The sequence below is a fragment of the Cladophialophora immunda genome, assembly GCF_000835495.1.
Source record: "Cladophialophora immunda strain CBS 83496 unplaced genomic scaffold supercont1.2, whole genome shotgun sequence".
NCBI classification, from domain to species: domain Eukaryota; kingdom Fungi; phylum Ascomycota; class Eurotiomycetes; order Chaetothyriales; family Herpotrichiellaceae; genus Cladophialophora; species Cladophialophora immunda.
In genome coordinates this window covers 6,165,836-6,180,616 of record NW_015622542.1, presented here as the reverse complement: position 1 = coordinate 6,180,616, position 14,781 = coordinate 6,165,836, and the positions used below count along the sequence as shown (strand labels likewise).

The window sequence follows — 14,781 nt, the reverse complement described above, 5'->3', positions numbered from 1 at the left end:
GTTGGGAAATAAGACTTTCCAATAACCCACTCGATGGCCCCCAATATCAGGATTGCGGATACAGAGTGCCGACTCAGCTGGAGCCCTGACTCCTGACTCGAGCTCCAGTAGGCCTAATAAGGGAAGAGAGGCCATTTCGTCGCGACGCATCAAGTCTTTCACTAGGTATGGTGAAGGACATAGCTTACGTGTGTCCAACACAACTGCAGGCAGGGCCTTGAAGAAAAGTGTTAGCGAGTTCCAGAGCTTGTGGGTTTAGAAGGAGCTCTGTAGATCTCGAAGAACGCAGAACCCCCCCTCTGTCCCATTCGAGTGAATGACGAGAAAGTTCCGGGACCGCTCCCTTGCAAGCTGCATCGGACGCGTTGCTGTTACGCTTCTGGTTTACCTAAAAGCTGACAAGGGGGATGGATTTTCCACAGCAATTGCTCAGGATTCGGGGGGAATAACGAAGTTTGGAATCCAACTATTATCTGCTGCAGGGGAAAAACAAAAAAAATCATGCCCCCTAATCACATGGATGTTGAAAATACATTGTATAAGACAGTCATAGGGACGGCTCAAATGAGCCATCCTAAGAAGTGATAGAAAATGGCGCCACATTGGGATCCAAGGCCTGCCACACAAACGGCATCCCCTGTGACAGGCCATTTTCGTCGAATGTGCGCGAAGAAACCTGTCCACTGAATGCCTGCATGCTGTTGAAAAACGTCGTGGCCGCTGCTTGAGTGGCACTATTCATGCGGCTGAGCGTCGCAGGATCATCAAACATGTGCATCAGAGTGCGATTCGTGCCCACGAAAAAGGGGCGGACAAAAATGGCAGCCACGCTGAATTGGCTTTCGACCTTGTCAAGTGGCGGGAGGAAGTCCACCACGTTTGTAAACCCTTTCGAAGACGGGGGTGGCTGATAGAGAGATGGGGGATGGAAGGGCAATGTAGAACTGGCGGAGAGCAACTCGTTCGTATTGACCGTGTGGTGGGAGGTAGAGGCAAGATGAGCCTAAGCAGAACTTCGTCAGCAGGAGACCATAGGGTAGGGATATTGCCAATTAGCTCTTTGTGCTCACCATATGTGTTAAAGCATCAATCAGGGCGCTCCTGGTCGTGATCGAAGGAAAGTCAATCGCCTCAGCGGGGCCTTGTGACTCCTTCACCCACGCTTGCATTTCATTGTCGGCCGTGACGTCTGAGTCTTTGGAGTAATATGAATTCACAAACGAAGTCATGAAGGCATGGATCGCATTATAAATAGTCGAAGCATCTTCGTAGAACGGGAAGTTTTTCAACGCCGGGCCAAAGTTCGAATTGATCAATCCACGAGATTGAAGGTCGGCCTCAAAATAATTGGCCTGAAAGCGACCACTACCACCGTTCATATAGAGGTTGGTGGTGTAGTCTTGGGCGGAGGTACCGGTGTAAGCGAAGACCTGATCGACTGCCGCACCAGGGAGGAACAGAAGAGTTTCCGCCAGCGGTTGTATTGCGTATACCTCGTACATGATCCGGTTTAGCAAGGCAAGGACGGGGTGGTTGTCGCTCAGGGTTCGGATAGCGGCTAGGTATGTAATCTGGACAACCTCGTGGGTGCTCGCAAGATGGTTCCATTGCGCAAACCAAAAGTCATTGACGTTGTACATGATCTTCGCGAGTAGCCAGTCGGCGGGGTCGTCGTTTGGTGTGTAGATCAGGCTGGATCCCACGTTTGTACGGATAGCGAGGGGTAAGAAATCTCCAGATGTTTGGTCAATATAGAAGAACGCGTCGCAAGCGGCGGAAAATCGATCGGTGGGAGTGAGATCTTTCTGGTCTCGATAGTCGGCATAGAAGAGCCGACCGTCTTCAAATAGTTGTTGCAGTGTCATGCCCGTGAGATTCGTCGCAGTGGCATCGTCGACGCTGAACTGCAACGTATCCGAGGCAGGATTGAGCCTCCTCACCTGGTAGGGACTAAACGAGAGGCGTTCCATTGAGAACAGAAGATCTTGAGTGTAATTGGTCAACATTCCTGGAACCGGGCCAGATGGGAGAGTCGCCTTCCAGTGCCCGTCATATAATAGTGTGTAATCGTCCAGAGTCTGCAGGCCGTTGTACTGAGGAGCTGAAACCGAGCTGTCGGTCGTATCGACAGCAACGGCCGCAAGGATCGGAGCTTCATCGAGCTGAATCTCTGCTTGATCGGCCGCGGCCCTGACCAGACCTAGGGCGCCGGTGGGAAAGAAAGGTCCACCGGCAACAGGAGGGCCGTATAAGTAGCCAGCCTGCTTTGTCCCGATATCAACTGCTCTTGTCAAGTCGAGCAGGTCATCCTGCGGCAACGAATAAGGGGGAAGGAGTGAACGGCTCTTTAAAGTCGGTGGCCTTGGTACCGCAAGAGAGGCAACTGGGCATGTTTGCAGCGCGGCCAGCGCGAGCAGGAGTGAAACGAGTGACTGTTGATTCATGGCGAGACACCAAGTCTCTCAGCTCGCGGGTAAATGGTCCCTGGCGAAGCGATGAATAGGCGCTGCCACTACTCTCAACAATCCCATTCTGCGAAGACGCGCAAGACTCTTATACAGCACACTGAGGTTCCCTAATCTGCATCTTGCTTCCGGGCTATCCACCAGCACTGTAACGACGCTGACAGCGACTAGCAATCGCAAGGGGGGCAAAGTGACACAATTCTTCAGGAGCCGAAATTGGCATTTCGGTGGCACTCGTAGTTGAGTTAGCGGGCGGGGCTGGATCGACGCCTATACACCCGATCGAGCAATGAGGCTGCGGATGACGACCAAAGATCTTCACAGCTCAACGGCTAGGGACGAGAAAAGTGGATCTCCAGCACGAGTCGGGGGCGTGCACAGTAAACAAGCCTTTACCCGGCATATTTTCCCACCGCCGAGCCCCTCGATTTGGTCCCATTTATGTACGCTTCAGGCGCTGGTCTGTTCAGAGAGGAGTGCGATGACAACTCAGCATCTGTCGAAGATGGTGTTCCTCTGCCCTTACCGCCGCCCTCAAGCACAGCCTACGGCTTTGAAATACGACTGCTCGTCGAAGAGGCCGCCGCGGTCTGTAACAAAATTAAGTGCACGAGTACAGCATAGCCTCCTCAAAATCCAACCCAATCACACAGGTGGGGGTGGAGCATTTACCCCGATCAGTCGAAGGCACGGAATACGCACCGCATTGGGAAGTGGACGATGCCGAGGTGGATTTGCGGAGGCATCTGATTACCAGAAGCAAGCATTGTTCTTTTGAAGAGCACAGCATGAGCATGGCGCCCTCCGGAGCAGAGGTTACGCTGTCACAGCCGATAGCACATGTCAAACGTTGTCGTTTCAGCTTCAGCTGGAGACTTGACCGAGCTAATCCTCTCCATCCGGCATTTCAACAACGCGTCCATCCTTTACGTACACTTCCTCCCATCCCACAGTCCACCGGGCGCTGTTCCAATCAAACAGAATCTTTGCATCGGCATCGATATGCGAGTTATAATATGGATCCTGACGAAACTTGTAGAAGGATTCGATGTCGGCCATGATGAAGTCGGCCGCTCCATCAAAGCCCAGCTTGTTGAGCTTGTCTAAACCAGGGCACTTGGCTTCAGCTTCTGGTAGGAGAGCTGATGGTGTATGGTACTGTGTGCTTCTTCGTTAGCTCCTTCAACATGCATTCTCCCAAGCGGCACCGACCTGTCGATATTTTGCGATGCCATACTTCACAAGTAAGTCTTCTGCTAGTTCTCTGTGCGTGGATGACCAGTGTTTATGGAACTCGTCCTCACTCAGCTCTGGAACTCGATTGACAAAGATCGTTACGCGGTAGAATCGGTGTTTAGTGGCCATGGCAGTGAGGGTCGGAGAAAGTCGTCAGTGAAATCACTCTCTTCCCCGGGGTGCTGGAGGAGCTGGTAACTGACGAAGCACATACTCCGGAAAACTGTAATTCGGCGCTTTTAAGTCTGGTATATTTCAACAACGGGGGAATCTCTTGGTCGGTCCCAACTCATTCTCCTGCCACCGTCGCTGTGTGAGGTATCAACAAGCGTTTGCATCCCTAGTTGCGTTCTAAGAGTGTCGGTAGAGTTTCGGTTGCTCGGTGAGATTTCGCACTTTGGATTTCTCGTATTGTTTGTCGGGGTAAATGGGGTCGCTTACCGCGGCCTGGGGATATCCGGGGACGAAAGTCTGGGGGCACTGCGAACCCTCTCTCTGAGAATCGGCGAGGTTTGAGCTCTTACAGCACGGTTGTGTCTAGCTATAAACATGACATTGTTTATGTTAGCTTCAAAACCGCCTATGTGCGTTCCAAATTCTTCGGCATTGAAACGATCATGTCCAGTCCAGGTGAGAAGGTCGCTCTTGTCACCGGCGGTGTGGTAAGTTATCACAGATGCGATTTGCCTTGCCCAAGATGCATTTGCAAACATTCCACGATGCTCAAGACTAACAATGAGTCTATTTAGTCGGGTATTGGTGCAGAGTTGACTCGAAAACTGATCCGCGAAGGATGGAAAGTCGGTGCACTTGACATTGCCTCTCAAGCACACCTTGCTCAAAAGCTCTCTGATGAATTCGGAGAAAAATTCATGTTCTGTCAATGTGATATCAGCCATTACCATGAGCAAGCGAGTGCATTCTCAGCCGCGTTTCAGAAATGGGGCCGTATCGATGCTCTCTGCGCGAATGCGGGCATCATCGACAGGAGCTCGATTTACATTCTGAAGTGGCGGGGCAAAACCGAGTACGACCAGACTGCTATCCGCTATTACCTTGGTTTCGCTAATTTGTCTCTCCAAGGGTCCCCCCGGAACCAGACCTGTCATGTACGGACGTTTGCCTGAAGGCGACAATCTATGGAGTGCAACTTGCTATACACTTTATGCGACAGAATCCCACCCCTGGCGGAAGCATTGTTGCGACGTCCAGTATGGTAGCTGTCCACCCAGTTGCCTCGTTTCCTGAGTATTCTGGCGCAAAGGCCGGAGTAAGTCTTGTGGGAGAGGGACTTGTGGAGCCCTCTTGCTGAAATTTTCGCAGATCAATGGATTCGTGCGAGCCTGTGCGCCGTATCTGCAGTTCGTGAGTGCTAAATTGGCATATCTTCGAATAAACATTGACTTCTGCTCAGAAAGAAAACATTACTATCAACACAGTCTGTCCCGGCGTGGTGCCAACTCAATTCATAAGCCAACATATGCGGGACACCTTTGGCGAAGATTCGTAAGTCCTTGCTCGAGGCCTGTGACTTCTCTTGTTCTAACAGACTATCAGACTGACTCCCGCCTCAACCATTGTTGGAGCGTATTGGAAATGCTTGAACGATAGATCTATTAATGGAGAATTCATTGAATGCTCCCGGGACCAGCATTTCATTTTGAAAAGGCCCGAGTATGCAGATGGAGAAGTCACCAAGCGAACTACCACCGTCTATGATCCATACTTTGTGACGATCCATGGAGAGCCTTCTGGACTGCCAGACATTGTGAGAAAACGGGCCTAGGCACCTCATTTACAGACAACAGAATCTAGCAGTCCATAGTCTACTGTTGAGTCACAATAGGAACAGCACCACATCCTACAACTACCTAGAAGGCTTGCACCGCTATTATGCCAAATAACATGATTCTTCCACCTTTTCTGGCTCATTCTCGATAATTCTCGAAGTAAATACTCTTAGTTGTCATACCTATCAAGGCTACAGTGATGGTATTTCGGCTAGTTGGGATCCGCAAGAGCGTTTCTTCAAGACTTGCCATATTTCCGGTAAGATTGATCGGCCAGGCTCGTTGTATTCACTGTCTTCGAGGCTGCAACAGATTGTCCTCGGTCCGACCTCTACCCTAACGGTGTTCCGGTTTTGGAAGTGAAGGCGACAGAAGGTCTGGAACGGTGTCGAACTCTATTTGAGCTAAGTCCACGGTACATGCTACCTAGGTATACATCAAAATAGGCCGAAGGCCGGCATTTGGACATTCCACCGTGCAATAGGCCAGCGCCTTTATTCCATCTCTAGCGGCCGAGTAGACGGGAAGCCCCTTTTTGATTCTTGATAAAAGGTAAGGGAGATACTTGCAGGATATATGGTGCGTGCTCCCTAACGGTCGGAATTCTCTCTGAGATCCAGTCAACTAACTATCGTGCCCGATCAAACCACTTTGGTACTTCCGAGCTACGCTGTGGCAAGGATTTTAAGATGACTGGCTCAAAAGATCATTCTCAGGAAGAGAAGAGGGTCGGCTACTGCGAAGATATAGGAGAGAAGCCGCATGCAACAGCTCACGAAGAGCATCACATCACGACCGAGGAGGCCGCTCAAGAAGGTGAAGGGATCCTTCTCACCATCAACACCAAAGATGGGTCGGACACGGCAGGCTTGAAATTGGCACCGGATGGTCGTGTAAGTGCTTGCGCTCGAGAAGGCATCACGCTCAGAATGGCTGAAACAAGAAAAAAACTCGCAGACTGTTCTTATTCCGCAACCCAGTGACGACCCGAACGATCCGCTCAATTGGCCATGGTGGAAGAAGCACGCCGTCCTCCTCACGACGTCGATTTTGGCGGGCAACGGAGACTTCAGTCTTTGCCTTGGCTTTCCCGCTGTCCTGCCTCAGGCGCTTCATTGGGGCAAGTCGTACAACTCTATGAACTTCACCACGAATCTAGCAGTGATTATGGTGTAGGTCGCCCCTTTTTCTCACGCTTCAACTCGATATCTGACCAGATCCCAGGGGAGTGGGCGGCGTGCTCGCGATCCCTCCCAGCTACTTCTGGGGGCGTGCGCCGGTCGTGTTCTGGAACGTGCTCGCCAGCCTGTTGTTCACGCTCGGGATCTGCTTGACGGACAACTTCGAGACGTTCTATGCGCTGCGCGCGTTGCAAGGGGCCACCCTCACGGTCTGCCAAACCACGACGCTGTGTTACATCAAGGACATGTTCTTCCTCCACGAACACGCCCGCAAGATCGGCATATGGCTCTTCTTCTTCTACGTCACGCCGTACATTGGGCCGATGCTGGGCTACTTTATGATTTCCGGACTGGACTCGGAGTGGCGCCCGCTCTACTGGCTTGCGCTGGCATCGACTTGCCTTGATCTTGTCCTGGTGCTGCTCTTCCTCGACGAAACCTGGTACCGAAGGGACGTGTCCGTCGAGGAGCAGCCGCGGCGGGGTAGCAGATGGCAGAGAGTGGTTGGAATATGGCAAATCAGACATCACAGAGGCTACTTCATGGGCGTCCTGCCAGCCTTTGGCAGGCTGTGGGCTGTTTTGATCAAGCCTCTGATGCTACCAATCCTGGTCTACTTGTGAGTGTGACACTCATTTCCCACAAAACCGTACTGACAAGGAGTTGCTAGTTGCCTTTATTTCATGTGGGCGACCGGCGTCAACATCACCGCCGCTGTCCTCCTGGGGACGCCTGAGGATGTTGGAGGTTACGGATTTGGACCCAAGGCCTCTGGGTTCATCTATTTGTACGTCTCGCTTCCCTAACATTTTCATCCCATTCGGCGACTGATCCTTCTCCGGTTCAGTGCCCCTGCCATAGGCGTCACCTTGGGAGAGGTTCTCGGACACTGGCTGAACGACTGGAACGCTGCAAGATACACCAGACGCCATGACGGTCTCTTCAAAGCGGAGGCGCGTTTGCCCGTCACGTACTTGGGGACCGTCATCATGGTACCTGGCCTGGTCCTTCTCGGACAGACGTTCGAGCATCACCTGCATTGGCTGGGCATCGCATTCGGCTGGGGAATCTACATCTTCGGCGCCATGCTCTCCAGCGTGGCCATCACCGCGTACGCCCTTGAATGCTACCCCCAAGCTTCCGGGGAGGTCTCGGCGTTCATCAACTTCATGCGCGTCATGGGCGGATTTGCCGTGGGCTACTTCCAGCAGCCATGGGGCTTGAGCGTTGGTTACGGCGCGAGTTTCGGCACTCAGGCGGCCGTGATTGTCGCGGCTGGAGGCATCCTCACCTTCATCTACTTCTACGGTGAGCGGCTCCGGGTCAAGGGCGGTCCGCTCCGATTCTCCGGTTCGACTTGACGGTATGAGGCAGCATGGTGGGTACTTGGTGCGTGCTCGTCTGAGGAGGAAACAACATAATGTCCAGAAACCCTAGTTTATGGCCAGTAGAGGTTCACCGCAGTGCAGAAGACACGTCCCTAAGATGGTCGGGGATGGGAAACGGCAACAATTTATCAGTAAAGATAAAGAAGAGAAGCGAGACTCAATCATCCACATAGTCAACGAATCCTATTAATCTGCTTGCTTTCTGACTTGGGCAACTTTTCCAGGACCACCTCACCTTGCGCCAACTGCGTGGTGTCTCAAATCCTTGATATGTTCAGTGTTTTGATGGGAAGTCTCAGACATTGTTGAATTCAGTCCTCGGCCTCACAATCAGGTAGGTAATGAGAATTTCAGCGGCGGCTCCTTCTTTTTAGTAGGACGTTACATATTCCTTGTCACAGCTGAAATGTTTAGAAAGCAATTTGGAGGACTGGAAGCGCTCTAGATTTCCAAACTTGGAACTTTGTTCTATGAAAATCAAGAGATTGTATTGTATGTCACTGACTTTGCCTTATGAGTGTTATTGTGATGGAAGGCTCTAAGACCGCCCCCTAAATGGATTTCAATTGCTTCAAGATCTTAGGCTGCGGCAGGTCAACCAGGACCCCGGCGTTGAGGAGGTTCTGATACTCCTGAGTAGCACAGTGTTTGTCGAATGCTTCCTTGCCAGTGTATCGCTCAAAGACGAAGAAGTGATTGGGCTCATCATGGTCTCTCGAGATGGCATATTCCAAGGTCCCTGGCTCCGACTCGACCATTCGGATCAAGATGCGGATCAATCGTTCGAGTTCGTCGGCGTAACCCTCCTTGGCGTACACCTGCAAGTCCGTTAGGATGTGGCTCTGTTCGGCGCGGCCTGCATACTCACATCTGCATACAGAACGAATTCATCTTCTGGGATGGGTGGTAAGTTCATCGTGGGTGCCATGTTGAGGACAGATGCAAGGCTTTCTTCTTGGACGTCTTGTAGATGGTGGTCGTCTGGGAAAGTAGAGCTGGTTGCAGACAGAAAAGTGAAGCCGGTTATACTTCCCGCTACACTTTAGACTGATCGCAGAGAGATACAGGCATTGATAAATATTCAAGAGGCTCAATCAGCCATTTGGAACTGGGAGGCACGGGTCGTGTAGAACTCGTATTTGGCCGTATCCTTCCCCGGCTTTCAACCCCAGCACCCCATTGATTTCGGGGTAACTTCGTAGCTCGAAGTCGATATTTAAGCCGGGTTAGGATTGAATCGGTGCAATCTCGTCACCGAGGCAGAGAGCGAGACCGTCCATGGGTTCACTGGCTTCTTGCCGAGGATCTTGGTTGTCTTTCTGAAGGGATGTTGATGCACTGCAGAAGATTAGGAAGGTGAGGGAGTGGGCATTATCGAACCAGGAGCCCCACAAGTCTCATCCGTCCAGGGCTCCAGTCACGACGCCCGAGATTTTTCGAGTGATCCCCATCTAGAACTATAAGCGAAGGAATAAAAGGTCAAAAGATGTATAACTCATCTCGGTCCCTGAACGAAGGACCGTTGTAAGTTGAAGTCTTGGCTTGTTCTCCACTCTGCTTACAAAGTGACATGCCTGGGAGAACCAAGATATAGGGAATGGCGATATCCAAGGCCAGCAGCTCAGTCCTATATCAGAATACGAGGCGGAGGCGAGGAGGCAGGGGGTGGTGGCTCCTGCCACGCCATTTCAAAGGCTTGGCGGTCATTCCGGCGACAAGCTGATTTGTTTGGCTGCGATCCGACTTCAATCTCAGAGACAACGAGGACTACTGCCCTCTGGGACCATAATTCTTCGAGACTGGTGTAACCAAGAATGAATACACACTAAAACTGAGATACTTGCACTTGGGTATGTATTTTGAGGAGCCCAAACGGTAAGTCAACCCGAAAGAAGTTGTTATGTAGGATGAGAAGTAGGTACAACAACATGTTCGCCAACCACCGATCACCATTGCACCCATCTTACCACTTCCACCGATCCAATGGGAAGCTCCTAGCACTTTCCACGCCTCTTCCGGCCCCGTTGAATCCGGTGATATTCGATTGCCACATGAAAAGCAGCAAAAATGGGTATGAGATCACAGTGTGGCCAGCATGACGTCAAGAAGCCCAGGCACAAAGCACACGACCATTTTTCAAGGGCCTCATCCCCTCCGTGACCTATTTGTTTCAGTCAATTTCAGATCATTCAACACTTTCAATCTTGGAAAGCTCTCTCTACAAAGCGCATTGAAGCAAGTCGAAGGACCCCAAGAAACCAAGAACACACAACACCATGGCGGCAAGAAACGCCCCCTCCATGACCAACGCCCAAGGCGAATTCATGCCTCACAAACCCCGTGACGAGCCCATGGAGAAGCACGGTGTAAGTATTCCTACAGTCCCCGGAAGAACCATCCGCGGCCCCTTCGAGTTACTGACTCTCCTGTCCCTCCAGCACCAAGTAGGCCAAAAAGTCTCGCCAGCAGACAACGCCCCAGAGTTCTCCGCCAAAACCCTCCCTCCGGGCACGGCCCCGGCAAACGCAACATTCCAACCCAACCCGACGGGCGAAGTCCCCGGACAAGCCTTCAACGAGAACGTCGACCGCACACACGGCAAAGAGGGCGTGCGCACCGACCCCCTGAGCACGCTGCCCGGCGCTACGTCGGCGGACGTGCACCAGGGTCTCGGCCACCCGGGCCAAGGGCAGACGTCGACCGAACTCCGCCACGAGGGACACCACACAGCTAGCAAAGCGACATCGGGCCCCGAAGGCGCGGGCGCAACGGGCGGCTCGGGCCTGCGAGACCCCAGCGACGTGAACAGCGAGTTCCGCCGGCTCCAGCAAGAGGGCGACCATCCTCGAGGCCCCATCTCGGGTCACAATGTGAGCAGGACGGGCGCCGAGGCGAAGGAGCCCGTGAGCGCAGAGTTCGTCGCCGCAGAGAGTGGCAAGGCTGGAGAGTACGCGGGATACTCCAAGGCCAAGGGCGCGACCGGCGTGTCTGACAGAGGCGCTGGAAACCCTCGAGAGTAAAGCTGATGACCGATCCTCCTCCTGGCTCTCCCCCCCAAAAAGAGTGCCAGGGCAGTGAAGCTGGCACAGCAGTCACGAGACCCCCGCCAACCTCTCGGACAGATCAGGTTGCAGAGCTTCATGGCTCTGGGGGTAGCGAGATCCCGAACAGATCTGTGAGATTGTCATAAGGCGACAAGGGCAAGGGGGAAAAAAGGCATTAGCATGGCGTAATCTACGCACAAAATGGATCATAACTCAAGGACGGGATATGGGCTCGGAACCTCCATTTCAACGCAAATGAACCGCTGTGACAACCGTGCTAGCTTTGGGGAGCATGTTGTAACGTCAAGTGTCCAACTATTGTCTAGACTGGCTCAACCTCTGTCAAGATATGCACAACAGGCCTTGCGGTGTCAATATCTAACCGCGATAATTTGACCAGACAGTGACCACAACTAATCAATAACCGGCCTCTCGTCCACGCCTTCTCTCCCTTCTGTCACTTTGACGGCTCCATTCACCTTCCCGTTTGCCTGCACATCCTCGTCCATACTACTTTCCACAGCATTTCCTTGAATCACCTGAACTCCACCCAGCTCCTTTGTTCTATCCTCATAGCTATCGACCTCGACCCCTTGGATCAAAGCTTGGCTCACTCCCTCCAATCCCGCCACAAAGACACAAAGCAAACTCCCAATCACAAAGTGACTAATCGTGGTGCCAATATCCAACCAACTTCCCTCGTCCTTCACCATCCAGAAAAAGTTGAGTGTCATCACGTCACTAATACCCATAACTGTCATGGTCAGCGCCGAGCTCTGGAGTCCCAGTCTGCGATTGAGGATACCCAGTGCCGCCGAAATGATAGCAAAGGGGACCATCAGCTTGTAGAGTAGAAGGGCCCCCTGCGAAAAGGGATCGAATATCGGAATGAGGCGGTACACAGCATCTAAACTGAAGCTGGAAACAGAGGCGATGTTGCCGGTCGAGAAGAAGCCGGATTGTAGAAAGAAGAGGAAGAAAAGGGCACGGCGCAGGTCCGTGAGTGTAAGAGTACGGAACGTCTCTTCGGGATGGAGATTCTCGGATTTCTGCGATTTCGATGTTATGGTGATGCCATTCGCGGACGGCATTGAGTCAACCGCAGTTGGTCGTGACCGAAAAGGTTCATGAAGCTGAATGGCGTGCTCGAGGCGTACCCACGTAAGTAACGTGAAGCAGAAGGCAAAGTAGAAGAGGCCCTCGTATGAGATGGTGAGGAGGACAAAGGATGGCGAAAATGTTAGGAAGATGATGACCAGGCGATGGAGGTAGTGTTTGTTTGGTGCTATCCGATGCACGAATGGAAGAATGACAGAAGCGATGAGAACAAGCCAACCGATGACTTGATTCCCCAGCGGTAGTCCTTGCTTTGCTTGAAGTGAAGCGACACTTGAGCGCGTAACGATGATTGTCAGCCCAATAACGCCGACTTGAAGACCCATGAGGACTCGAGAAACGAGGTTGGGTTCTGTTTCCTGGGTTTGCGATTTCGACTGCGAGGTGATGTCGTGTTCAAAAGCAAGATAGAGGACACCGGCTCCGAACATAAGAAGACCTCCTGCCGTGATCATACTCGAACTCTCCACCTTGATCACCGGGAGTAGCGTGAAAGTGCTCAGTATTAGGCAGCCCGCTGCCCATGCCAGCACAATTAATTTATTCTTCTTGATGAAATCCGCTCCGTACGCAGCTGGGAAGACCGATGCGAGAAGGTAACACATCGTGAAGATAATGCGATGAAAGTACGATTGCACCTGTCTGGGTCAGCAATCAGTTGTTGTGAAATTGGGTCCGTGTCACCTACCAAAGCTTCAATGACGAATAGATACAGCAACGTCTGTACCAGAAGAGAGAGAGACCTAGAAAAGCTTTGGACGTGGCCGAAAAGAATGCTGAGCCCGGAAAACACAGCTTTTCTTCTGGCGAACACTTCCTCCCAGAAAAAGACAGGGAAAAATGCGTATCCGTAATATGTGATGGGCGACCGCTCCACGACGAAGAACGAATACAACAGAACTAGGACAGACGAAAACAGCATGGTTGTGCCAATCGTCCTCTCATCGTTTACCGCACCATGAAGGACATGTAGATCGATGACAGTCGTAATTGCATAGGTAATCCAGCCAAGGTATCCGATCGTGATCAGTGCTCGAAGAAACAGCCAATCGTAGGTTTGCAAGTATCGTAAACCCTGTAGAGCATGGTCGAAAAGCTCAGAGGATAGCTGAATTGCTGACTCATGCTGGACGCCGCTAATTGCGGCTTCGATAGCAGCAATTCGATCAGCCACAGAGGCGTTTGCTTGTGAAAAAGGCGGGTATGGATGAAAGTTCAGCGATGTTGCCCTTTTCTGTTCCTCCTTGACTGTGTACATCTCCAGGAGTTGCTTCGTGTTCACAAGTACCGCATTGGCTTTCTCTTGCGTCGATGCAGCAAGATACGACAATGGAAGCTTGCCGACTGAGTTGACTGGAAACTCCAGTCCCGCAAGGTGCGACATGAGCGCAGCGACATCAGCTTGGTCGACATCATGGCGTTGAACATGATCAAGGCCCCAGTCGGAGGAGAGCCCGTCCTCATGGCCGGGAGCTTGCACGCCCGTGTACAGCTGTGGCCGGGCGACGCCAGCGCCCCAAACGATCAAAGGCGTTCTCGTATTGTCGGGGTGTCCGTCTCCATGACTTCCCCAGTCGCTCATTCCGTGATCCGCAGTGAAGACGTAGGAGGTTTCTCCATCACCGTAAAACTCATCGATCAGATTCGTGATAGCCTCGACACCTTGGTCGACAATCTTGATGTTGTGCAGATACTCCTTGGAGTACGGGCGGTAAGAGTGACCTGTCGTATCCAATCCAAGAAGATGCAGGAAAAAAACAATTTTGTCCTCTCGAAGCATCGCATCAAGGGTGGCGTTTGTGCTGGCAGATTTGAAAAGGCCCTTAACCCTGTCGAACACCCATGTATCCAGTGATGTAGCGTCCTGTGAGAAGTCCTCGAACTCTGCAGCATAATGATCGGCATCGACTCGCCCTGGTACTGCCCCTTCTTTAAACATCGGAAGAATATCTGGACTGCCCCAACTCCATGTATGCCGACTTCGATTGAAGACGCTGTCAAAATCCACGGGATTCAACTTCCACCCGGTCGTCACCGCAGAAACGTCTTCGTAAAGACCCGCTATGAGCGCGACATGTCCAGGCCGCGACTCTGTCGGCACCCTTGTATGAGAGACGCCGAAGGTGCCGTGCTCGAGTACTCGAGATCGCAGAAAGGGAGCGAGAGGCCGCGGAGTCGAGTCGGCGTTGTCTGGGTCGGGAGGAGAAGGATCTGGAAAGGATTGAAACGCCTTGTCGGCGCGGAGACCGTCCCCTACAAACAAAACGAGCCTTTTCGACGGGGCACGATCTTGCTGGGCGGCAATTGGTCTCATGCCATGGACGATCGGACTAACAAAGTAAATGTCGAAGATGGAGTAGACGTAGACCAGATGGAAGACCACGGCGAGAGCCAGGAAGCCTCCGCGACCGATTCTGGCCATGTTTGTGCAGAACTAAGGGAAAGAGCGACTTGGGTGAGACAATATCGATACCATCATACATCAGCATCAAGAACAATCGTGGTCCCTCGCAGTCGGCGTCCTCGCGTCCCCCAATCCCCAGAGTTCAGGAGTAGAAATA

General features: G+C 52.2%; 3 protein-coding genes across 3 annotated transcripts; 1 reads left to right on the top strand and 2 right to left on the bottom strand.

Moving 5' to 3' along the window:
- Positions 1–299: 299 nt before the first annotated feature.
- On the bottom strand, positions 300–2,508 carry PV07_04323 (uncharacterized protein). The gene is made up of 2 exons (XM_016391116.1): positions 1,071–2,508; positions 300–1,003 (listed from the first exon to the last, which is right to left on the bottom strand). The coding sequence occupies exons 1-2, from the start codon at positions 2,442–2,444 to the stop codon at positions 575–577; spliced, it is 1,803 nt and encodes a 600-aa protein (XP_016253018.1). The 5' UTR covers positions 2,445–2,508; the 3' UTR covers positions 300–574.
- A 7,828-nt stretch (positions 2,509–10,336) lies between these two features.
- PV07_04322 (uncharacterized protein) lies at positions 10,337–11,512 on the top strand (the record flags this gene model as incomplete). The annotated part of the gene is made up of 2 exons (XM_016391115.1): positions 10,337–10,426; positions 10,499–11,512. The coding sequence occupies 2 exons, from the start codon at positions 10,337–10,339 to the stop codon at positions 11,078–11,080; spliced, it is 672 nt and encodes a 223-aa protein (XP_016253017.1). The 3' UTR covers positions 11,081–11,512.
- PV07_04321 (uncharacterized protein) lies at positions 11,332–14,753 on the bottom strand. The gene is made up of 2 exons (XM_016391114.1): positions 12,909–14,753; positions 11,332–12,858 (listed from the first exon to the last, which is right to left on the bottom strand). The coding sequence occupies exons 1-2, from the start codon at positions 14,640–14,642 to the stop codon at positions 11,518–11,520; spliced, it is 3,075 nt and encodes a 1,024-aa protein (XP_016253016.1). The 5' UTR covers positions 14,643–14,753; the 3' UTR covers positions 11,332–11,517.
- Positions 14,754–14,781: the final 28 nt, after the last annotated feature.